Genomic DNA, 25,544 nt, shown 5'->3' with positions numbered 1-25,544 from the left:
GATATTCATGTTAAAATTATGTTCATTCTGTTAGATGAAAAAACCTTTAAATTTGGCAGTACCAGGGCTGCTCATGAGCTCACCACTTCATAAATAACATTTTGTAATCAGAGTCCAGGATTCCAACCCCCCCCCCTCCAAAATGCCCCCTTCTTTCTCCCAGGCTTCTGGCTCAACTCTAACCCTCAGTCATGATGTCAGAGAAAGTAGCATGCGCCAATTGCTACCACATGTTCATTGGTTCATCAGCCCAGAAAAACAGCAACAGAAGAGGCAGCTGCCCAATGAACATGGTACTCAAAGCGTCTCGAGAACGCTCTTTTGTTAAGGGAAATGCTGGGTGCTTCTTGATAAAAACTGCTTGGGGAATTTTTTTTCTAATCCACCTCAACAAAACATGCTGCTTGAATGGTTTCCTCAAAAAATGTTGAGAACCATATCTATTTGCTGCTGTTCTTGGCTTTTTCTCCAGCTGTTATTGATCTTCTCTACTTGTGCAACTGGCTTATTTCACCCAAGTCAAGAGAGTTGGCAGAGGTCCTCACAGCATCTTTCTGTCCTTGCCTGTAATCTGTTCTGGGGAATGAGCAACACATCCCATTAAAGTCAGACCATGGCAACTATGAGATCCCTGATCACTCACACACCTATGGATGAGACAGTTATAGTGCCTGGACTCTTATGGGGGAAAGCCAACTGCCCCTTCATGCTGGTGGGTGGAAGGTCAGAGAAGAACAAAGTACCGGTAGCAGCAATCCACAGGCAACACTGGAAGGAAAAATGTTTCCCTTTGACGCTCAAAAAGAAATAAATCTGCCTGGAAGTGCCAAATGTTCCATCATCAACATCATAACTTATCTGTACGCCATTTTTCCATAGTAAACTATGGCCAAGGCAGTTTGCAAGGAATTTTTTTTACATAATTCACTAAGTTATGAAAAGTAACAAAATTTAAGTGTTAATGAAAGCATCTCAAAAAATATTCAATAAAATTAAATAAACCTCTTATAATGAATAATGTCTTACAACAAAATACAAAAATAGAATCACAAAAAACAGAAAAATAACATACTACCAACATTAAATCTTGGGCCTAACAGAAGCCCATAAAACATTAACCCCCCCCCCCACGATTGTCTCCAGGCGTCCTGAGTAGGATGTCTTGCAGCACCCACAGGTCAAGGGTCTCTTGGGTACTTTCCGCTGAAGCAGCTATGAGTCAGCCGGTCCTCTTGCTGGCCAGATGGAAAAAGACCAGCAGAGATGATGGAGGAGGAGAAGAGGATGGAGGAGGAAGACAGCTCTGGAAGGGTCATTGCTCAGTGTGGCAGTAGACGAGTCCTGGAGATGATCTTCCCAGCAGCCATTGAAATTCTCATTCCCCGGTTGCTAACAGCTCCCCTTTGCATGCTTTCGAGTGCACACATGCAGCACACATGTATGTGAGAAATACTGTATTGTTGATTATTTTATTTATTTAAAGATTTTTAAAATCCCCCTCTTCCGCCAAAAAGGGCTCCCAGAGTGGTTACAGATCAACAAACAAACACCAGTTCCTGTCCTTAAGGAATACAACATAAACAAAGGCGGAGGGAGAGAGGGAGAAAAGCATAGTCAAGCACCAGTTCTCAGTTACAAAGTACCGACATGGACCAGCTGGGATAGGTCAGTTCAGAGACAGAAAAGCAGCCAAATCTCTCAGTAGAACCGGTGGAGCGGACCTGCTTCCCTTCGTTCCCTCTCTTCTGCAGCCTGGCAGAATGGCTGCCACTGATGAGGGAGAGCCAAAGGCAGCTGTTTTGTCAGCACAGCCAGCAAAGTATCCCTGCTTCCCAATCCCATCTCTCACACTGCTGCAACCTGACAGAGTGGATGCTATTGGGTAATGGCTGAGGAAGAGCCATAGAGACCCAGTCTCTCAGCAGAGTCAGTGGAGCAGCAGCCCTCCTTCCGTTCTCTCCCTCTGTCACAACCTAATGCAACGGCATCATTCACCCTTGCAAGTAATCTGCCCCCATTTGTGAACCAGGCTACAGTTCTTATTGAAAGGCTTTGGGGACGGGGGAGGTACAAAATTGCCACAGAAGCGGGGAAAGGGGGAATCAGCAGTTCTTTATGTGCAGATCCTGGTTTGTGCAGTTCTTCTCCCTTGGGGCATTACAGAAGTGATACTAACTCTCCTCTCCCCTCCATCCCCAATGCGAATTTTGATTATTTGGACCCGGAAAGGGGCCAGATCTAAATAAATACAAACCCGCCTTTTGCAGACCCGCAAATGGTTTGTTTTAACAGCTTGGGTTGAATCGCCTTCCCCTTTGGTATCTCTAGTCTGGCAGTAACGCGCTCGCTGAGTGTTTGCCTAATGGTTAACATCCTTTCCTTATTAAGCAAAACATTTGAAGTGATTATAGTTTATTTACAACCAAAGTGGGCTTAAATGAGATCTAATTCCTCTCCCTTCTCCGCTGTTGGGCCTTCAGCCAGCCCACATGCAGCTGCCTTTGGGCAAGGAGCAAAACTGCGAAGGAAGGAACAGCCAGGATGTTTCCACCTTGTGGCAGGCTGTGAGAAAGCACCTCGTGGGCATGCATAGCATCAGAAATCCTGCACAAACCAAGGCTTCGTTCTCTGTCTCCCCCAATGACTTTTTGGTGGGACTCAGTCAAACAAGGAGCACCACCTATTTCAGTACTCTGGTGGGTTGGGCGCTCCTGCCAGGGAGGAGGGGGGAGAGATGGGCAGAACAAAAAGGAAGCTCAGCTCACCACACAGAAAATGGCACCATTCTCCTCCTGCACACCAAGAATGCAAAAGACCTTCCCAGTCTAGAAGCAGCAACTGCACTTACAAGAGAATCAATAGCAGGTGCTGGAAAAGGCCTCCCTCTGCCCAAGTCCTTGAGGGTCTGCTGCTGCCACCGCCAGAGTAAAGAAAACTAACCTAGATGACCTCATTGTCTTATTCACTGTAAGGCAGCTTAATCTTCTCATTTATCTAAGAAGGTGGTTTAGAGTGGCTCTTCGGGACTCTTTTATTCTGAGGGGTCCATTCACAATCCCATCTGGCCCTTTCCACCCCCTCTGGAACAAACCACATTTTGGCATTTCCAGAAGGACAGAATAGTTGCATCAGCCCACTGCCGCAAAAAGCAACAAAGTGCCTTCTTACGGCATATAGAAGCTTACACCATAATTACGTTAATTAGCGAGCCTCTAAGGTGCCACAAGACTCTGTTGTTTTTATAAGATTCCATTTGTCTTTAATAAATTGACCTTCAACAAATGTCCCCTGATGGGATAATTCTATTAAGCTTTCTGATGTGAAGGGGTCGTACGAGCGGAACCTGATGGTTCTGTTTCAGCGCCACAAGTTGTGTGTTTTGCTCTGTAACGAATTCCAACTGCCTCTTGACGTCCACCTCAGCCTAATGTGTGTGACGGTTTTGGGTTACTGCCTCGGAAAGGCACACCGCCCTGCCTAATTGGTTTCAGGTCTGCAGCTGGGCGCAGTCTGAGACGGGCTTGGCTTTTGCTCTGCTGGGGTGAGTGGCACCTCTCAGGCACCCTCCACTCCCCAAAACACCCTCCAGCAGAAATCATGACATCGCTCCAGAGTGATTGTGTGGGGTGGGGGTGGGGCGTGATCCAGAAATGTCAGCTGTGGGCTTGGCCCCAGAAATGTGACAAGGCTGCCATTTCCACGCACTGCCGGCAAGATGTGATAAACCCTGCCAGATCCACCAAAGCAAATGAGAACGCAAGCTAAGCATGTTTGCTAATATGACACAGCCATGTTCACAACTAGCCTGAAGGACATATTTCTGCAGGGTGCGTGAAGATGGACAGAAAGCATTTGGGGCAGATACATAGATACCTTTCTCTAGCTCAGGGTTTCCCAAACTTGGGTCTCCAGCTGTTTTTGGACTACAGTTCCCATCATCCCTGACCACTGGTCCTGCTAGCTAGGGATGATGGGAGTTGTAGTCAAAAAACAGCTGGAGACCCAAGTTTGGGAAACCCTGCTCTAGCTTCAGAGTCTGTAGACCCTCCTACAGCCACTTCTTGCATTCTTCTTGCCTTTGCTGAAACAGGTTGCTCTTCTGACTGATTTATTTGGAGGCCACATGGAAGAGAGAATGCTACAGCCAAGTGCAGACCCAGCCGGTGGGAGAGCTGATGTTCTGAGCACAAGAGGCAGAAGCACAGCTCGTTGCTTCAACAGTCACAACACCAAATGCAGGGAAGCTCCTCTAAAGCTCCTTGCAGCAGCTGTGCAGGATGCTCTTGGGCTGCCTTCATGTGTCCATCCATCCATCACCATTTCCAGCCAGAAACACTACATTAGTAGAGGCGTGCAATGTTAACAGTGACAGGTGTTTTGTGGGTAACAAGCACAAGCACAGATGACCGTAGGAATGCACAGCTTTGATGCAGATGGGAGGGATCAAAGGCACCTGCTGGTCACGTGTCCTGCTGGAGCCCTGCACTGCTCACTCCTAGAGGCAGCAAGGGTGTGTTTGTATGAGATGGTAAACCTTCTGCTGCCATCACCCACTCCAAGCTGCTTAGTGTATTTTAAGTATTATAATATGGGATGATAAAAATGCATTTGGTAAAAGGAAAAGAGACAGAAAATGCAGTAAAGAAGGACCAGGAGCTAAAAGCACTGGGCTATTTAATTTTAAGAAGTTTTTAGGAGCCTTTTAAGAAATGCAATAAGAGAAACAAGCACAAAGGAGTTAGAATAAAACCAGGGTGAGTTTAACATGTTAATGTAATGACTTCCATCCCAGCTTTCAAGACATCTCACAATAACATGTTATAAATAATCAAATAAACCAATTATGTTAGAAGGCAGGTGATTTTTCCCATTGCGCAGAGGTTGGATCTTCCTCTAGAAGGTGCGCAGCAGGGCTGTTTAAAATATCAGAGTATGAAATGAGGAACGACCACTGACCTAATGTGCCAAGTAAGAGAGGCAAAGGGTTTTGCTTTGCCCCAGCCGCTCCCTCTGTAGGAAGGTCTGCAAGCGCCCTCAAGTGGACACACAGCATGCAGGTAAGCAGTAAGAACTCAATCACATTTTGTTATACAGTCACAAACACTTTAAAAACTGAATAGTTTCCTTCCTTAGATACAGTGATGCCACAGTATAGAAACTGGAAAATTACCAACCTTCTTCACAGGGCTGTTGAGACAGGACACTTTGCAATTTAATTGTACCACTGAAGTAATACATACAAAACTGATTTACAGTAGCTGACTGCTCAAGCCTGCTTCTCAAGGGGAACGGCACTTCCACCCAAAGTGGTAGAAAGCTGTGGGAGGGATAAGGCACAAGCCTTTTAATCTTTGCTCCTAACAACTGCAAACTGCAAGGCAATTCCTAAAACTCTAAGAGGCCAAAGGGAGTTCATTCAGTCCAGCATCCTGTTCTCACAGTGACCAACCAGATGTGCACAGGAAGCGCCAAAGCAGGATCTGCATGCAATAGTTCCCTTCCCACTTGTGACTCTAGCAACTGGCATTCAGAGCAATAGTGTGTCTGACAGTAGAGGTAAAACATAACCATCATGGCTAGGAGACATGAATTGTATAATTCTCTTTTAAGGTGAAGGTAAAGGGACCCCTGACCATTAGGTCCAGTCGTGTCCGACTCTGGGGTTGTGGCGCTCATCTCGCGTTACTGGCCGAGGGAGCCGCCATACAGCTTCCGGGTCATGTGGCCAGCATGACTAAGCCGCTTCTGGCGAACCAGAGCAGGGCACGGAAACGCCGTGTACCTTCCCACCAGAGTGGTACCTATTTATCTACTTGCACTTTGACGTGCTTTCGAACGGCTAGGTGGGCAGGAGCTGGGACCGAGCAACGGGAGCTCATCCAGTCGCAGGGATTCGAACTGCCGACCTTCTGATTAGCAAGCCCTAGGCTCTGTGGTTTAACCCACAGCGCCACCTGCGTCTTTTAAAGCTATCCAATTCGGTAGCCATTACTACATCTTATGGCAATGAATTCCATAGTTTAACTATATGTTGTGAGAAGTACTTTGTTTTTCCATCCTGAATCTTCCAACATTCAGCTTTGTTGGATGGTCCCAAGTTCACCCAGACCCCTTACTTGCCTTTTTTCCAAACTAAAATGCCCCAAATATTGTAACTGTTCCTCATAGGGCAGCTGTTACATCCCCTTGATCATTATGGTAGCCTTTTTCTGAACCTTTTCCATTTCTGCATTTCTGCATATGGTGCAGTTGCACCATAGATTTGTATAACAGCATTGCTATATTGACCTTCTTCCAATTCCTTTTATCTTAGACATTCTTCCCCATTTGTTGAATTTGATAGAAATGTAGTCACTGTTCCAAATCAGTTCACCAACACTTACATTTTACACTTGTTTCTGAGAGCCACTTAAATGATGCACATTACTTCTCCTCTGTCTGGTGCCATGACCAACTGTCATTAGGGTATGTAGAAATTTTGTCTCTTTGTTGTGACCAAATACAAATTCATCCAGGCTATGTGCATCTATTCCTGGAAAAAAGGACACCTGGTTGATCTTCTGGTGAAACTAGCCCACAGACCACTCTGGACAGCTACAGGCACAACAGGAAAAAGGACATTTTGCACTCCAAGGGTGTGTCATCAAGTTTAATTTACAAAGAGACGCCTACCAGAAATGGTGGCATGTGGCTCAATAAGGAACGATCCCAGGCTACTGGTTCACATACTCTTCATTTCAAATCTGAGGGCCAGCACCAGCCCAGGTCCTCACCCAGAGCAGGATCCAGAATTGTGCATCTTCTGACTGTGGGGCTGGCAAGCTCCATCCGAACTAAAAGCAGCTCTGTTTAAGGTCTGGTCCTCTTCACATGGTGGTGAGCTGTCCTGGGAAAGCTGGCCTCTCTTGGGAAGATGAGCAAGTTCCATGTCCTCAAAAAGCTTCCAGAAAGGAGGAGACCTTCAGCAACACTTCTGAGAGACAGATCAGAAGAGGGCTCTTTGTGAGGAACAGGCTATGGGTAAGACTCCAAAGCAGGGATACTGCAGGTGCAAAGCACTGTCGTTTTCTATAGGCCAATATTGGTTCAGCTGTGCACCTGTTCACAGATGATTGGCCTGTTGGTGGCTGTTTCCCAGTATTAACATTTATGATACCCAAAAATGAAGCCTCCATATTCACAGTACTATACCTTTATCCAGCTACAAGAAGCTGAGGGTTTTGGTTTGCTATTGACCCCACCTCATCGCCAAAGACATGTTCCACATTGGTATCATTACCTTCTGCTGTGTTTTGGAGGCCCTGCTGTAGCACCTGCTCCCAGGCCTTTGGAAGAGTTTGCATCTCCATCAAGTTCGTGTAGCTGACCTGAAGGAGGAGAAACTTGAGCCCCAAGTATCTTTTCAGGAGTTAAGGACAGATAAGCAGCCAGCTCAAAGTGGAATGGCAGAGACTCATTTCCACTCACCCTGCTAGATGAAAATGGGGAAAGCCCAAAGGACCTCTGTCGGGATACGTTGCACGGATCCGCCATAGGATCCACATTTATTTATTTGTTTAATGAGGTTTTCGGGAACTACTTTTGGTACCACTACGCGCAAAAGCGAAAGCGAAAGTAAGAATGAATAGTTTGGTTCACCAATGAGATTAATCCGCCTTTATTTTGTAGTCCCGGTCATGTTCAAAGTTATTAATGAGCGTTAAACTTGCTTCCCGCCTTTTTGGAGGGCAGCAACAGTGATTTTATTGGTTGAGGCATTGATCATGATGTCACGTTTGTTCCTAATAAAAGGCTGAGGCTCCCCCGCTTAGGCACGTTTTTCCTATGTTCTTTTGGTTCAGTTAGACGACGTTCTGCCTTAGTTTAGTTTAAGGGTATTGGGAGCGGGCTGGATGGGTTGGATGGGTTTTTCCTTTAGTTAGAGTTAGATCGCGGAAGATCATTCGGTTTAGCTTTAGTTAGGTTTCTTTTAGGTTTAGCCTAGGGCTAGGCTTGCGGAAGATATTTCGGTTTTAGTATTATTTAGTTAGCCTCGCGGAAGATTGGGCGCGCAGGGACTTTGAGCTTAGGAGAACTTAGCTTAGGGGACGAGCCTATGCGGGTTCTGCCAAAGCCACTAAAGATATAACCGGTGTCTGTCTTTCTTTGGGGTAAAAAGGGGAGTAAAAGGTTTAAGGTAAATTTTTTAATTTCCTTGAGTTGATCTATCTATTCAGATTCAGGGTATCTTCTATTTCTCGAGGCAATATTTTAGTTAGAAGGCAATTAAGAACTCATGCACCTTCGGAGTCATCACCCGGCTTACTCAGCTTCCTTCGGATTGTGAGACTTGGCCGGCGCCCGTGCTCAAAAGCACGCGGAACGCTGGCCGCTTTCCCCGCTACTGGTACCTCGTGCATGAGCAGTCCAAGTTTGTGCACGAGGAGCTCCAGCACCCAAACCCCGACAGACCTCAGTCAAAGGAGGTGGCACAATAACTTCAAGCTACACAAATCAGAGAGACAAATGAGAGCAGTACAGCACAGGATTATTGGGTAAATTTACATCTTGCCAGATGCTCTCAACAGGAGCTTTTCAGGGGCGATGATAAGAGCTGAACTCCATGGAAGGAAATGTGAGTGTTTCTGGGGGCAGAGGGCTCCCCCGCACTTGCACAGCTTGAAAAGTGGTGGGAGAATGGCCTTGGGGCTGGGGCCCTGAAACTCTCACAACTGACAACTGAATCAACAGTCAGGCATCTTATCCAGAGCTGGAGGCAACAAGAATTCTGGTGTGCTAATGTTGTTTTCTTTTACTGGCTTGTGTTTCAGTGTTTACTGCTAAACTGAACTGTTAGCTATCTTGCGGGTCTTTTTCAAAACAGACATAAAGGCTGCATAGATAAGCATTTTAATAAAGGTATGTTTCTGGAGAACACGAGGAACTTGCAGGTGCAGAACTCTTTCAAAGGATACACACGGTGGTAAAATTCTTCAACATCCAGAAGCCACTCTAGCATGTCTGCCAATGAGGGGCATGATGCAGAGCGCTGGAAGGTCGTCTCCAGGCTTAGGCTATCTCCTGGCTGCTCACAGAGTCGGAAAACGCTGTCCACACGGACCCCAACAGTATCTCTCACTTTCTGGAGCTCCATTCTACACAAAACAAAGACCACTCATGTCACATTCTAGGTGGTTCGCATAGAGATCAATCACCCAGAGCAACTACTGGTTCATTTTAAGTGTGCTAATACTGGCTTTCATCATACATTGTTACATTCTCTCATGTTTGCACTTCCGCCATACTGTCTGAAGGGCCTTGCACAAGTTTAAGAAGGGATGAGAATCTGGCTTGCACATCTCTGCTGCCCAAGCTCATGTTGGAGGTGAGAAATTTTTGGCTGATTCTCTAAAACTGGCATAGGCAAACTCGGCCCTCCAGATGTTTTGGGACTACAACTCCCACCATCCCTAGCTAACAGGACCAGTGCTCAGTGATGATGGGAATTGTAGTCGCAAAACATCTGGAAGGCCGAGTTTGCCTATGCCTGCTCTAAAAGCTGTGTAGACAACTTGAGCAAAAGACAAACGTTGCTAATTTGAACAAAGGTCTTACCTAAATTCAACCTGTTGCAATGCAAACGGTGAGCTGAGCTTGGGCAGCTCACTAGGAACTGCCACAAAGCTCACTGGGTAGAGCCAAGGGGAGCAGACTGAGCTACCCCATGTGGGCTGCTGTTATGAAAATAAGTAAAAACATGAAACTACTTTTTTAACTGGGAAAGTGCTACATAAATAACTGACTGCAGCCAGACAAAATCAGCGGAATTTACTTGATTTCAGTGGGAATTAAGTTCAATTAACTTAAGATCTGGCTCCAACCCAGATAAATTTAGATGTACTTTTAAGATGCCACAGTTTTAAGTTATAGAGTAATAATATAGAATTGTTCATGCCTGCAAAAAACTGCCAGCTGCCAAATAATTTTGACAGGAACTTTTTTCACACTGTGAATGACCTAGAGAGCTGCAATTCCCCCTCCCATCTGCCCTACCCACAATGCAAAGCAGATGCCCTTACAGGTGGTCCTGCTGCAGCTCCTCCAGCAAAGCCTCCATGGCACATTGCTGCTTGTGCCTCAGCCTCTCTGGCAGATCTGGGAAGTCTCGCAGGGGGGTGTTGGCAAAGGAGACCTTCTGGGAGGCCTGCATCTGCTCAGCCAGGTTGGCCAAGGAACTGAGAAGAGGTGTGCAGGCAGCTAGCACTCTCTTCCAGGCCTCGTGTTGCTCCTGGAGAGCATGGAAACATTCCTGCAGGGCACCGTGAATGGTGTGCAGGGAACTGGAGCCCCCAGAAGCCATTCTGGAAACAAAACACAGAAGTCATGTCAAGAAGCAGCCCAGGTAACAAGACTCCAGCAACACCAGGCTTGGCTCAACCTGCCCTTCCCCTCACTTGGCTTGTCACACATCTGCATCAAAAACAAAGCAGAAATTTCCTTTTGCAGAGCATCAAACATATTTGCAGGACTCAAAACAAGTTAGTTAAGTCATAGCAGTAGGTTGAATCAAAACTGAATCAAAACCATACACACACACACACACACAAACAAACAAACAATCAAACACAAGACACACACATGCGCTACTGTGTATCTTTTTTAAATAAAGGAATACCTGGTTTAAAATGAAATCCTAGTTTAATACAACACCAGGAGAGTGCCAACTATGTCCCTCATCCCTCAGAGTTTGGTAAAGCTTGGAGGAGAACAAACCCATCTTCCCTGCCTTTTTCTAGAAGAGCTGAAAGTTGCTAGCTGGGATTTCCTCATGCTATCATTAACCAAGTTAATAAAAGGATTCTGCTTTTTCATTTTTTTAAAATTTCCTTCTCAAGTCCTATAGCCAACTGGATTTGCTAGGTGAACTTCTCAGCCACAGTCTATCATGCCGGTCATTTACAGTGCATTTTAATACTGCTTTCTGAAGCAATACTAGCACAGCCTAACTGCTACAAGCAGATAATGCTTCCATCATCAAGCTAGCCTCATGGGTACTTAACAGTTATCCATGCTTAGGATACCTCAGGATTTCATGGCCTCCATGGAATGTCTCACATTGCCATCTGCCCATCCCAACATACTCTTGATTTAGTGTTTACTCTTAGCAGGGAGAGGGATGTGAGGATATAGGAAGGATGATGGTAACCCTGTTGTCATGGCCAGAACATATGAACTTTGGGCAGCAGACCCACTCTGCAGGGGTTGCAGAGCAATTCTATGGTCTGCCCCCAGAGATTAATGGAACCTAGTAGATTCCAGAATGCTCAGCAGGCTGGGATGGTGCGGGTTTCCAGTGGATAAAGTTGGTGATCCAGTCAAAGCCTGGGTCTCATGGGGTGCTGCTGTGAGATGGGATATTGAGACAATTGCTCCCAGGAGTCCTCTGATGTCTCAGAGTCTGCTCTGCACTTTGTTTACTGAGCTGCGGCGGCTGGTAGATGACCAGAGTGCGGGTGGCAGGAAACTTGTACAAAAGCTGACTGAGTGCTTGGTAGTTTACATAATTCTGCCTGCCAAGAAGTGCTGAAGGCAGCAAAGAATGACAACTTTGCCACCTCCACTGAAGTGCCATCCAGCAGTCACTTTAGGTGTCAGTTACAGGTAGGTAGCCGTGTTGGTCTGCCACAGTCAAAACAAAATAAAAAATTCCTTCCAGTAGCACCTTAGAGCCCAACTAAGTTTGTTCTTGGTTTGTTCTTAGGTGTCAGGACACTGATCATACCAGAAGTATTGGGATGGCCTCTGGAGCATTCAGTGTTTGCATGACAATCTGAGAATAAAGTTGCTCAGCTTTGTAGCCTTGGATGCTGCAAGTGTCGCAACCCCATGGTGCCCAATGCAGCACACTCCCAAATTTAAGCGACTGATTTCCCTTTATGCTATACAGCAGGACCTTTTACACAGTGGCTGCCAAGGCCTGAAACACTCTTGCCTGGAAGGTCCACATACAGATCTTCCTCCTCCTTCCACAGGCTGGCAAAACCTCCTCTGATCCCCATCAGGCATTTGGGGGAGCAGCAGAGATGCCAGGCACTGCCAGCAAGTGCCCAGAGAATTGCATCCTTAATATTGCTCTAGTTTTATTTATTTTGAATCCCTGCTGCAAGTTCATGAAGTGCTGCTTTTCTATTTTAACCGGTTTGCTCTCATTTATCCACCAAGTCGGCAGCAAACTGCCACGTGTTTTCTCCTGCGCCCTAAACTGCCTTGAAGGTTTAGTTTTCTTTGCGATCAAGTGGTGTATTAAATTTTATGATTTTTTAAAATATTTCATATAATGTATAATTTTCAAGACTTTGGGCAAGACTTTTTCCCGCACCAGCACCTGCCTAGAAAACTCTTACGAGGCTGCTAAGAGGATTTAAATACCGAAAATATTCGGCATTTTGTAGGTGAAGCTGCTCCTTCATGGATCACTGCCTTGTCGTGGCGAAGGGGCTTGAATTACTCAGGGAAGCTATGAGCTATGCCGTGCAGGGCCACCCAAGATGGACAAGTCATAGTGGAGAGTTTGGACCAAACGTGATCCACCTGGAGGAGGAACTGGCAACCCACTCCAGTATCCCTGCCAAGAAAACTCCATGGACAAAGACAACAGGCATATAAAAGATATGACGCTGGAAGATGAGCCCCTCAGGTCGGAAGGCGTCCAACATGCTACTGGGGAAGAGCGGAGGACAAGTACAAGTAGATTCAGAGCTGATGAAGTGGCTGGGCCAAAGCCGAAAGGACGCTCAGTTGTGGATATGCCTGGAAGTGAAAGGAAAGTCCAATGCTGTAAAGAAAAGTATTGCATAGGAACCTGGAATGTAAGAACCATGAACCTTGGTAAGCTGGATGTGGTCAAAAATGAGATGGCAAGAATAAACATTGACATCCTAGGCATCAGTGAACTAAAATGGACGGGAATGGGCGAATTCAGTTCAGATGACTATCATATCTACTACTGCGGGCAGGAATCCCGTAAAAGAAATGGAGTGGCCCTCATAGTCAACAAAAGAGTGGCGAAAGCTGTACTGGGATGCAATTTCAAAAATGATAGATTGATCTCGATACGAATCCAAGGCAGTCCTTTTAACATCACAGTAATCCAAGTTTATGCACCAACTTCCAGTGCTGAAGAAACTGAAATTGACCAATTCTATGAAGACTTACAACACCTTATAGAAATGACACCAAAGAAGGATGTTCTTCTCATTACAGGGGATTGGAATGCTAAAGTAGGGAGTCAAGAGATAAAAGGAACAACTGGCAAGTTTGGCCTTGGAGTTCAAAATGAAGCAGGGCAAAGGCTAATAGAGTTCTGTCAGGAGAACAAGCTGGTCATCACAAACACTCTTTTCCAACAACACAAGAGACGACTCTACACATGGACATCACCAGATGGGCGACATCGAAATCAGATTGATTATATTCTCTGCAGCCAAAGATGGAGAAGCTCTATACACTCAGCAAAAACAAGACCTGGAGCTGACTGTGGCTCTGATCATCAGCTTCTTATAGCAAAATTCCAGCTTAAACTGAAGAAAGTAGGAAAAACCACTGGGCCAGTAAGATACAATCTAAATCAAATTCCTTATGAATACACAGTTGAAGTGAAAAACAGGTTTAAGGACTTAGATTTGGTGGATAGAGTGCCTGAAGAACTGTGGATGGAGGCTCGTAACATTATACAGGAGGCAGCAATGAAAACCATCCCAATGAAAAAGAAATGCAAGAAAGCAAAGTGGCTGTCCAATGAGGCCTTAAAAATAGTGGGGGAGAGAAGGCAAGCAAAATGCGAGGGAGATAGTGAAAGATACAGGAAATTGAATGCAGATTTCCAAAGAATAGCAAGGAGAGACAAGAGGGACTTTCTAAACGAGCAATGCAAAGAAATAGAGGAAAATAACAGAATGGGAAAAACCAGAGATCTGTTCAAGAAAATTGGAGATATGAAAGGAACATTTCGTACAAAGATTTCCACAATTAAGGACAAAAGTGGAAAGGACCTAACAGAAGCAGAAGACATCAAGAAGAGGTGGCAAGAATACACAGAGGAACTATACCAGAAAGATATAGAGGTCTCATACACCCCAGGTAGTGTGGTTGCTGACCTTGAGCCAGACATCCTGGAGAGTGAAGTCAAATGGGCCTTAGAAAGCCTTGCTAACAACAAGGCCAGTGGAAGTGATGATATTCCAGCTGAACTATTTAAAATTTTAAAAGATGATGCTGTTAAGGTGCTACACTCAATATGCCAACAAGTTTGGAAAACTCAGCAGTGGCCAGAGGATTGGAGAAGATCAGTTTACATCCCAATCCCAAAGAAGGGCAGTGCCAAAGAATGCTCTAACTACCGCACAATTGCACTCATTTCACACGCTAGCAAGGTTATGCTTAAAATTCTACAAGGCAGGCTTAAGCAGTACGTGGACCGAGAACTCCCAGAAGTGCAAGCTGGATTTCGAAGGGGCAGAGGAACCAGAGACCAAATTGCAAACATGCGCTGGATTATGGAGAAAGCTAGAGTTCCAGAAAAACATCTACTTCTGCTTCATTGACTACGCAAAAGCATTTGACTGTGTCGACCACAGCAAACTATGGAAAGTTCTTAAAGAAATGGGAGTGCCTGATCACCTCATCCGTCTCCTGAGAAATCTGTATGTGGGACAAGAAGCTACAGTTAGAACTGGATATGGAATAACTGATTGGTTCAAAATTGGGAAAGGAGTACGACAAGGCTGTATATTGTCTCCCTGCTTATTTAACTTATATGCAGAATTCATCATGCGAAAGGCTGGGCTGGATGAATCCCAAACCGGAATTAAGATTGCCGGAAAAAATATCAACAACCTCAGATATGCTGATGATACAACCTTGATGGCAGAAAGTGAGGAGGAATTGAAGAACCTTTTAATGAGGGTGAAAGAGGATAGCGCAAAATATGGTCTGAAGCTCAACATCAAAAAAACTAAGATCATGGCCACTGGTCCCATCACCTCCTGGCAAATAGAAGGGGAAGAAATGGAGGCAGTGAGAGATTTCACTTTCTTGGGTTCCATGATCACTGCAGATGGTGACAGCAGTCACGAAATTAGAAGACGCCTGCTTCTTGGGAGAAAAGCAATGACAAACCTAGACAGCATCTTAAAAAGCAAAGACATCACCTTGCCAACAAAGGTCCGTATAGTTAAAGCTATGGTTTTCCCAGTAGTAATGTACGGAAGTGAGAGCTGGACCATAAAGAAGGCTGATCGCCGAAGAATTGATGCTTTTGAATTATGGTGCTGGAGGAGACTCTTGAGAGTCCCATGGACTGCAAGAAGATCAAGCCTATCCATTCTCAAGGAAATCGGCCCTGAGTACTCACTAGAAGGACAGATCCTGAAGTTGAGGCTCCAGTACTTTGGCCACCTCATGAGAAGAGAAGACTCCCTGGAAAAGACCCTGATGTTGGGAAAGATGGAGGGCACAAGGAGAAGGGGACGACAAAGGATGAGATGGTTGGACAGTGTTCTTGAAGCTACTAGCATGAGTTTGGCCAAACTGCGGGAGGCAGTGGAGGATAGGCGTGCCTGGCGTGCTCTGGTCCATGGGGTCACGAAGAGTCGGACACGACTGAACGACTGAACAACAACAACAACAATAAGGTGAAGCTGACACGGATCCCTCCGCCCCAAGATGGCACAGGAAGTGCTTTGCCTTCCTTGGACGGAGGTGGTGGTGGTGAGCAGGGACAATACAGCTTTCCTGACCTACCTGCTTCTCTCCGGCACAAAAGCCTATTGCTGCCAGGCAAGGACCTACCTCAGCCCTTCCTCGCCGGCGCTACTCGAGTGCCGCTCGGGCCTTGGACTCCGCTGGGTGGGGAGTGGGGTGTGCTGGGAAATGTAGTCCTTTCTCTCTTTCAATCAGCGCTTGCGCGCTTTGCCACCTCCCGCCGAGTTTCCATTGGTCCAACTCACTCTCCCGAGCGTCTGATTGGCTGGTTGCTCCGAAGCTGATGGGAAGGGGATGGGCCGAACGGGCTTTTCGCGCGCCGCTTTCTTTCTCGGTTGCCATGGCGACGCGGCAGCGGCGAGGCGACTGTTGCCTGGCGACGCAGACCACACTTCTTTGGAGCATGTGCAGAGCGCTCATTTCCTCCCTCTTTCAAGGCCAGGTTTGTAAATTGCTGGTAGTGAACAAATGGATCCAGCAGCAGCATCCCAGGCTCCGATTCCTGCTCCTGCAATGGGACCCCCAAAGCAGGTGGCCCAGACTTTGGGATCCGCCCACAGCGTCTCCACCCGTTGCCAGGATTCAGAATCTACCTACTGGACTGCATTCAACCCACTACAAAGCCCAGGTTTTTCTGGGCCACTCTTGACACACAGATGCTGCAGAGAAACAGAGCAGGGCATCACTAGGGAACTCCACATGCCATTCTACGGTATTCAGTGTTTTGCAGTGCGTCCCCAAATGTTGCCACATTATTGCCCTCAGAACTGGGACTCTTGCACTATCACCCAACAAAAGTAGGGCATTCATAGCATAAAAAGTAAATAGGATTTCAGCAAGAGATTACAGGACCCTCACTGACTGGGGATGAGGCAGTACATTCACCCTGAAAGGTCTGCAGGTGCAGTGTTGAAAGCGGGATTGTGTATAGCTGTGAGATACCATCATGAGCATGCCTTTGCTCTCATCCTTCTAATATCACAGCTCTGCGTTCTTGTCAGTAAAGCCAAAGTCACCCTCCTCCCTCCCTTCGTTCCACAGGGTGGGGAAGGATGAAATCTCATATTCATAGTTCACATCTTTCCACCCAGATGAATTGTCCTAGGCACATCTAGAATTAGCCTGATCCCCCTACCTTGCAGTCTTGATAACAGTTATTTGGGGCTAGTCCAAAGAGCTGGGTCTGTTCTAGATGTTGGTTCGTGGTGCAAATATAGCTGTGGACCATTGGCCCACCTAGGTTCAGTCTTGTCTACACTACGTGGCAGCAGTTTTGACCAGCTCTGTCAGGAAACATGAAGGATTGAGTCTAGAACCTTCTGCATGAAAAGCCAAAAGCCTTCCTTTGGCGCCAGAGTCCGCCTCCCTCTCCATTTCCATAATACTTGCATGTTGATACAAGGAACAGCAAGAACCTGGAAGCCTAATTCCTGCTGCAAAATAAACAAGCATGTGTGTGAGTAAACTGAGGAGGTATGACTGTATCTAGACAACAGGAATATAATGTTATTAATGGAGGAAAATGCATCCAGCTAAACCCAATCTAGACTGTTTCCTTGCCCATTCCAGTGTATAAGCAATGCATGCACTTTGCCATATGTCTTTTTTTGTGGCTCCGGAATTCATGATGGGAACTGAAACACTTACAGGATTCATCTTCCAAAAATAATGAGAAAGATAAGGAGCTGTGGCTGACACTGAGCACCAAACAGCTACCTTCGATAAGATAATGACTTCAGTTGTTGCCTCTCTGCAGAGCACCGTGATGGATGTGTACATTGGCTGCAGAGCTATTTTGGATATGGCACAAACTGAGCATTTATCATTGCAGGCAACTGTTGGGGCGGAGCAAGAAGCCTCCTGGAGCTTGTGCCATTAGCACACTCCCAAGCAGCTGTTTCTGGTGAAGTGCTCAGAGCTTCTTCCCTCTGACCTGTTGAGGGGGCTTTGGAAAACCTAACAAACACAGTTCATGAGAGAATTTAGTTCTGATCTTGTGCCAGGAGAATGTTTTCCATTGTGATCCGGGCTTCATTGCAGAGAACAGGCTGCTGTCAGTCTGATTACAGCTAGTCCAGAGCTGGCACTTTTTAAGCCAAAATACAAGACACCCAAGCTGGGTTAACATTCAGATCATTTAGTATTCAAGGAAGCAAAGGACATGACAGCAGAAACTTTCCATGAATTATTTTTATAGAGAAAAATATCACAAAGTAGCAATTAACAGTAAGCCAGGGAAGGCTTCCCGGGGAGAGAGAAAGAGGACTTGAGAGTGAATCCATGGCACAGTTGCCCAGGATGACTTCACTGTAGCATAAAGGCTGTGGTATACATTACCAGCTTAACACTCAGCGGGCTTGTTCTTTTTCTTAATTTGAATATAAGCTGATTGCATCAAAACACAGTATTTTCTAAGATGCAGGGTAGCCATGGATTGTGGCTAACGTGTGTACCCCACTTCCCAAACCAACAGTGGGAATGCACTGGATGCAGAGTAAGCAGGAGTGTGTACACAGCCTCAGAAAGGAGGAGGTGGTGGTGATTCCAGAGCACAAGGATGGACACCAGCTGGGAGTAGGGAGGGTAAAGATGGGAGAAACTGGGGGCGGGGATTGAAGCCCAGAGGGGAACTGGTGGAGAGACAGAACTGTTTTGAGGGCAAGGGCAGACCCAGGGGGATTCTAACAAGCGAGGGTATATTAGACTTGGAGGGTGGGGGAGGCTTATTGCACAAAGGGAGGTATCCTGGGAAAGCAATTTTGAGATATGCCCCAAAGGAGAGGCCTCTGTTTAATAAAAGAAAAAAGGGGTCTAGGCTACGGTAGGGGTTTTACAGGACTTGTTGCATATCGCCCTTCTCAGCATTCCCAGTGACCAATCAGTGGGTGAAGATTTGATTAGAACTGAAGGAAGTTGTGCATTTGTGATCTCAGGAGTTCCCACAAAAGCTGACAAGAAGATGGGAGTTACTCCTCTCTCCATGGCAATAGATATTTCCGTAGGAAACTTGCAACTTGAGTTGCTCTGTGTAGTTAGATCCTCCCTAGCGCACCTTTACAGGTAAAAAATAAACTATGGAGACAAGGTGCTTGCTAGGGAACACATAAAATGGTGAAGGATCCTTGCTCTTGGGCAACACTGCATTAACAGTCATGCATGTGTCTTTCAGCTCATTCAAGCATACTGTATTTTATTTTATTATTGCATTTATATCCCACATTTCTTCCAAGGAGCTCAAGGTGGTGTGCAGAGTTCTCCGCTCCATATTATCCTCACAACCCTGTGAGGTAGGTTAGGCTGAGAGGCAGTGACTGGCCCAAGGTCACCCAAACTCCCCATCTGGTGAGGTGAACAGGAATCAAAGTGGTTCAATTTCTTGCTCTAAAATATATTATTCTCTAGATCAAACAAAAAGATTCAAGTTGCACAGTCTCAGAGAGATGGTGCCTCATAAAGGGAAGGTAGTCTTTCCGCAGAGGATCTGGACCAACTGGCTGGCAAGGCAAGTGAGAACCCCCCACTTGTCTTTCAAGTCTAGCAGGCACTAATATTTTCAGTAGCCAAGAGTGGAGCCAATGATTAGAGCATGTACTTGGTTGGCTTGCCCAAAAGAACAGGTCTTCTCCTTCCCAATGTTCATCAGCTTTTCCTGTATTCTTCCAGACAAGGGACAGCTGTGAGTTTCTGCATTGCTCAGAGTTCTCACCTGCAGCTTCACTTGAGTCTGAAGCCTCTATAGCTTGTGTGTATTGGGCTGAAGAGGTGGGCATCCTGATGGAAGGAGGCCTCTTCTCCAAAGCACCACTGGCATGGAAGGACATAGATCTCCACAATCCGCACCACAAAGAAATGTCAGCTGCAGCCCATGTGAGGTGTGGTGGTGCCATTCAGAGCAGCATGCCCACTGTCTGTGGTCCAGAGCTGGGAACACTGATGGGTGGAGCAAGAGAGCCCTCTCCTTTGGACTCCTTTACCTTTCAAATCTGTCTGTCTCCAGTGATTATGGAGTTGTAAAAAAAAAAAAAAAAACCATGTACATTGATAAGCATACAGTAAACTGCTGTGGACCCAAAACAAAGGAGGATTACAGAGGCCCACTTAAGTTAGTCTATCTAAAAGCAAATGCCACACTGAGACAAAGAGGAGTGGGCAGTGAAGGGAAAAACCCAACAGCATGGGAGGAGGAAGAGGAGCCTGGCTCTCCCAGGAGTCCCTACCATGGCCTTCGAAATTGCATCAGGATACCTGCCTGGGTGCCCAGTGTGGCCTCTGAAGACTAGCCGGGGGTTCCATCGTGGCTCAAACCACCACCTGCTGGACAGCACACACAGATGCTTCTTATCCTGCTGCCTGCAACGTATATTGTCTCCAATTCATGACCTGGGAAAGAACCCAATGTCCAGCAAGGAAAGGTCCCTGATCTAGTACAGCCTAGAGGCCTGCCTCTGCTTCCACCTCCAATCAGCTCTGTTCATTTGGGCCAGAGTTTGGGGAGATCTCCCCATCACCCAGTGCAAGCTCCCAAGCCAATAAAGTGCTAGGAGCTGTTATGGAACAGGTCTCCAAGAGCGCAGGTAGGTATGCTAACCTGCAGCTTTGCTGTTGACTGAGAACAGGAAGGACTCCTGAATTCTGCTTGTCCTGCAGAGACCAGCTAAGTCAGCTGAAGCTTGTGATACTTTCTCTGCATCCTGCTTTGAGGAGTCAGGAGCAATGGGAGTCTGAGAGAGAGCTGTCTGCGGCTAATGACTTGAGGAAGAGATGCCATCAGAATTGACTGCTGCAAGCATTTGGCACTCAAGAGCTGAGCGGGCTGGAACTCAGCAGCATGTGAGGCAGGATTCCTGTGCCCACTGAGACGGGACTTCCAGGGCAGGAGCCATCATCCTTCCACCCTTTAACCAATTTTCTTTCTGGCTGTGCACGGGTGAGACCCCATATTGGGCAAGGTTGGCATCAACAAAGTAGTCCATACTCTTGCAATAAACCTGTTCCCAGTTGTGCATCTTCCTGCTCTTGCGCAAGTAGCCTTCATTCCAGGTAGAGGTGGAGTGTGCAGTCTTCCCGTCTGCCCAAGAAGTGATGGAAGGAGGCTGGGAAAGGAGGCTCACTGGAGAAACAGTCACTCTACCGCCCATTGAGGAAATTTCAATAATTGGCAGCTTCTTGGAAGATGCATTGCTCTGAGTTCAGACTCTCAGGGAGCTTAAGGGTCACCAGCAGATCCTCCTGCTCAGTCTCCCCTCCAAGGTGCCATTGGGGTAGATGGGGAAGAAAGAGACCAGCTCTTCAGCTGCTGCAGAGAGGTTGCTCTGGGCCTCCCATGGAAGGGGGCAGTTGGTTCCCACCACCTTCCTGCGTCTCCGGGACGTAGCTGCCAACATCCTCTGCTCTCAGGTAAAGTCTCAGAGACGTAGCCTCACCAGAGCCAGTGGGCAGCTCAGGTTGGTTCTGCAGAAACACACCACTGCCCTGCTTTCACACCTGCACTCCGTGGCCATGCATCTGGATCACTTGAGCCCGGAGCGCTTGGATCCCACTTAGGAGGGTCTTTTGGTGTGCCACAGAGGTGATCCCCAAGCTCAGAACATCTCTGGAAGAAAAAAAGTGAGAAGCCCACTCCATACCAGAGTCATTCTGAGCACAGCAGCTCACCTGGTCCCATCAAGCGGCCAAGACTGGGAAATGGGGCAGTCTGATGGATGGTGAGGAGTGCCTCAGCAGTACCAGAGCCAGCAAGTGTGAACTGGGTGCAAAGCACAACAGAACACCCCTGGAGGAGAGTTCTGAGAGACCATAAGCCAAGTCAGTTGCTCAGGAGGGCCAGGAAGTGTGCGTCAGGCTCCCAGCTGCCGCCACTCAAAAGAGAAAGCTGTCTAAGGAGCAGCAGCAGCAGGAGGAGCTTTCTCAGGTTAGCCTGAAGCCACCCCCAGAGCCATGTTGCCACCCTGCTCTCTGGGCCCTTCCTTCTTACAAGGGGCCATAGTTGGGTGTAGCCGAGCCTATATGTGACTGGCTGGCAGCAGCCTTCTGAAGGAGGGGAGGTTCACTTACTGTACTGTCATCCTGGCCACTGAATCCAGGTAGCAATAGCCAGCAGCCACAAAGCTATCCTTATACCTGCTCATCTCAATCGCTTCCAGCCACTCCCCAACGGAGCTGAAGTACGGGAAGTAAGAGAAAGGGCAGTCGGAGGGAGGGAGGGAGGAGCTGGCAGTCCTGGAAAGAAAGAGAGAGGAGCTATGTGGGGACATCAGAGAAAGGAAGGTCTCATCCCCCAGCACTTTCCATGGGCTTTAAATTGGGAGGGTCAGGGATAATGCAGTCACCTGGCATAGGTGAAGATGCTGTTTCTTGAGAGCTCTGGGGCCTGAAGCATGTTGCCCAGTGTGCTGTGGACCTGGGAGAATTTTGGCCTCTCATTACAGTCCTTCTGCCAGCAATCTAGCATCAGCTGGTGCAGAGCCGGTGGGCAGTTTGCAGGAGCAGGAAGCCGGAAGCCATCTTCAATGGCTGTTATTACCTGGAAGCAATTTTTGGAGATGGAAGCCACACCCAGCAGGAGCATGGTAGGATGCTCTCGCTTGCAACCTTTACCAAAAGCACAACCACACCCATCACATTCCCTCCCACCACCAAGCACAACAGAGTGGTAGAGACAGGGCCGTCTTAAGGTTATCTGGTGCCGTGGTGCAAGGATCCCTCTGGCACCCCTGACCCCCACGTTTCCCTCCGGGTGGGCAGCAGCTGGAGGGCAGCTCCGGGCCCAGCACGGCACGGCATGGCGGAGGCAGACGAGGACGGTACTGCCGGCGGGGCTGGAGGGCGGCTTCTCTGGCAGGGAGGAGGCTCCGGGCGCGGCGGAGGCACATGAGGACGGCGAGCTGATGCTGGGAGGTGCTGCGTCCAGCCTCCACCTCTTCCCTGGCTCCCTCCAGAACTTGGCACCACGGTGCCCCGTGCCAATAGCCTCTATAGCTAAGACGCCCCTGGGTGGAGAGGCAGAGGCCCAGGGAGTCTTGGCCTGCCCATTTTCTGCTTCTCGTCCACACCACCACCTCCAGCAGACTGGGGAGCTACTTACATCCTGGTTCGACATGTCCCAGTAAGGCCTCTCTCCATAGGACATCACCTCCCACATGACAATGCCAAAGCTCCACATGTCACTGGCTGAACTGAAACGGTGGTACTGGGATGCTTCAGGGGCCAACCACAGCACCAAGCTTTTTCCACCCTGGGCATGCATAAAGAAAAGGCACTGAAGAAAGACCAGGAAATAAGTAACAATAGAAACAAAATTAATTGCAATAGGGACAAATGTAAGGTTCTACACTTAGGCAGGAATAACCAGATGCACAAATATAAACTGGGAGACACCTGACTTGCCAGCAGTACATGTGAAAAGGATCTGGGTCTTAGTAAACCACAACCTTAACATGAGTCAACTGTGTGATGATGCAGGAAAAAAAGCTAATGCAATCCTAGGCTGCATCAACAGATTTATAGTGTCCAGATCAAGGGATGTTTTAGTACCACTCTATTTTGTTTTGGTCAGACCCCACCTGGAGTTCTGTGTCCAGTTCTGGGCATCATAATTTAAGAAGTATATTGACAAGCTGGAGAATGTGCAGAGGAATGTGACCGAGAAGATCAAGTTTCTGGAAACCAAGCCCTATGAGGGACAGTTCAGGGAGTTGGGTATGTTTAGCATGGAGGAGAGAAGACTGAGAAGTGTTATGATAACTATCTTCAAATACCTAATGGGTGGTCTCAAGGAAGATGGAGCAGGCTTGTTTTCTGCTGCTCCAGATGGGAGGGCCTGAACCAAGAGATTCAAATGAGAAGAAATATTCCGACTAAACATATTAAGAACTTTCTGAAGGTAAGAGCTGTTTGACAGTGGAACAGACTATCTTGGAAGGTTGTGAACTCTCCTTCTCTGGAGGTTTTTAAGCAGAGGTTGGAAGGCCACCTGTCAGAGATTCTTTAGCTGTGATACCTGCATTGCAAGGGATGGACTAAATGACCATTGGAATCCCTTCCAACTCTACAATTCTGTTGTTCTACAGAAAACATCACACACACGTTGTCTGCCTAGTTATCATAATTTTGTATTAAATCTGTATACTGTCCTTCATCCAAAGACCACAGGGTTGTTCACAGCATAAAAATACAAAATGAGAAACAAAGTTCAGGTCTTTCCTGCTGCCAGATCCCCGTTTCCATTCTCTCTCTTCCCCACCTGCTACAGGAAAGCTGGCCTTTATACTGCACATGCAGCACAGCTGGATTGCTCAGGGGAAACTCTGCCCCAAATTCATTTAAAATGAGCTAGTTAATGTTCAAAGCAAGTTGTGTGTGTGTGTGTGTGTGTGTGTGTGTGTAGAGAAAGGAAGGGAAGTCCTGAAATATTCAGGCAATAGTTAAGTTCTCCTCCTGGATGGTTTACAATTAATATTTCATGAGGCAGCTTGTCACTTGCCCAGCACAACCCATTTTATGTCTTTCATCAAGGAAGATCACAGCAGCAGGAAGAGAAAGAGCAGGGAAGCCAGGAGGGCTTCCCCGTTCAAAGCACAGGAAGCACCAAGGGGTGCTTCCAATGCCCCTTGCAGTGTTCCCCCTTATGCCTCTGCACATACAGCCTACTGTATATCCGCTTCCTGCCTTCTCCTCTGCTTTCATCAAAATGCTCCAAAAATGCTAATCCTGGTGGGAACTGGAAGGTGTCATTCAAAGACCTTGGTGTGTATTTTGATACTTAAAATGTTCACAGAATCATAAAGTTGGAAGGAACCCCAAGGGTCATATAGTCCAACTCCCTGCAATGCAGGAATCACAGCTGAAGCTTCCCTGACAGATGGAAAACCTCCAATGAAGGAGAATCCACCACCATTGGCAGTGGAACAGACTACTTCAGAAAGTGGTCTTCCAAGACTCTCCCTTCCTTGGAGGTTTTTTAACAGAGGTTGGATTGCCATCTATCAGGGATTCTTCAGCTGTGCTTCCTGCATTGCAAGGGGTTAGACTAGATGATCCTTGGTGTCCCTTCCAAGGATCTATTATTCTTCCTGCCCCCTCCCAAATACATACCAGCGTGCTGAAAACCGTCTCCATCTTCTCCTCCTGGCCTACTCTGAAGCCAGAGATTTTGCAGACCAGCTCCCCATTCACCAGGACATTATGTGCTGCCAGTTTCTTGTGGATGTAGCCCATCTCGGTCAGGTATTTCATCCCAGAGGCAATCCCCTGCAGCATGCCAATCAGCTGGGAAGCCATGAGCTGCCCCTCATGCCGCTATGGGTGGGAGGAGAAAGATCTGTGAGGCTGGCTGCGGGCGCATCAGCAGAGCAATCTGCCAGACAGGTGGCTAGCATATATCCCACTATCAGGGAAAGGTCTCACTCACCCGCAGAAAGGAGTCCAGCACCCCATTCTCCATGTACTCCATCACAGTCATCATCGGGTTCCCTACACAGAGAAACAAGAATCCAGTCTTTGTGTCTGTCTGTCTGTCTGTCTGAAAACCAGCTGGATGAGACAGAGGGCTCTATCTGTGACACTAGGTCAGGAAGATGTTAATCATGCACTGGTAGCAACGTCACACGCATGTTCACACAGAGGCAGTGTTGTAGTGCTGTACTTCCTGCACTAGTAACAAATTGGAGTAGATTACCTTTGAAGCGCACTTGTGGGAGGAAGCAATTGCTTGGTCCCAGTAAGGCAGTTCCATGGAGCAATGTCATGCAAGGAGCAATTGCCCACCTGCTTATGCTGTTGCCCTAAAACTTTCCCCTCTCTGG

The 25,544-nt window shown here is 47.2% G+C and overlaps 2 protein-coding genes across 7 annotated transcripts in view; both read right to left on the bottom strand.

Moving 5' to 3' along the window:
• Positions 1-319: 319 nt before the first annotated feature.
• C8H1orf109 (chromosome 8 C1orf109 homolog) lies at positions 320-16,042 on the bottom strand. Of its 4 annotated transcripts, none has more exons than XM_033157491.1 (5): positions 15,781-16,041; positions 10,059-10,340; positions 8,955-9,134; positions 7,280-7,398; positions 320-571 (listed from the first exon to the last, which is right to left on the bottom strand). In XM_033157491.1, exons 2-5 carry the CDS (start codon positions 10,337-10,339, stop codon positions 489-491), a joined length of 663 nt encoding a protein of 220 aa, XP_033013382.1. In that variant the 5' UTR covers position 10,340; positions 15,781-16,041; the 3' UTR covers positions 320-488. The 4 variants fall into 4 exon arrangements, with proteins under 4 accessions (XP_033013382.1, XP_033013380.1, XP_033013381.1 ...); XM_033157489.1 differs by lacking the exon at positions 320-571 and adding an exon at positions 6,565-6,998 and having other exon boundaries at positions 15,781-16,042; XM_033157490.1 differs by lacking the exon at positions 320-571 and adding an exon at positions 6,565-6,998 and having other exon boundaries at positions 15,829-16,042.
• Positions 16,043-20,707: 4,665 nt separating this feature from the next.
• EPHA10 (EPH receptor A10) overlaps positions 20,708-25,544 on the bottom strand; it is a 29,130-nt gene continuing 24,293 nt past the window's right edge. For 2 of the 3 annotated variants that reach the window (XM_033157486.1, XM_033157487.1), the window contains exons 12-15: positions 25,151-25,212; positions 24,835-25,038; positions 22,826-22,975; positions 22,056-22,264 (exon numbers count right to left, since the gene is read on the bottom strand). In XM_033157486.1, the coding sequence (XP_033013377.1) occupies positions 22,067-22,264; positions 22,826-22,975; positions 24,835-25,038; positions 25,151-25,212 (614 nt within the window). In that variant the 3' untranslated portion in view covers positions 22,056-22,066. Of the gene's footprint in view, positions 21,335-21,795; positions 21,952-22,055; positions 22,265-22,825; positions 22,976-24,834; positions 25,039-25,150; positions 25,213-25,544 lie in introns of those variants that run through there. The other variant, XM_033157488.1, reaches the window with a different exon arrangement.

This window comes from Lacerta agilis, chromosome 8, assembly GCF_009819535.1.
Source record: "Lacerta agilis isolate rLacAgi1 chromosome 8, rLacAgi1.pri, whole genome shotgun sequence".
Lineage (NCBI taxonomy): Eukaryota > Metazoa > Chordata > Lepidosauria > Squamata > Lacertidae > Lacerta > Lacerta agilis.
Note: the sequence above shows the minus strand (reverse complement) of the source record. Positions and strands in the feature narration are given on the sequence as shown.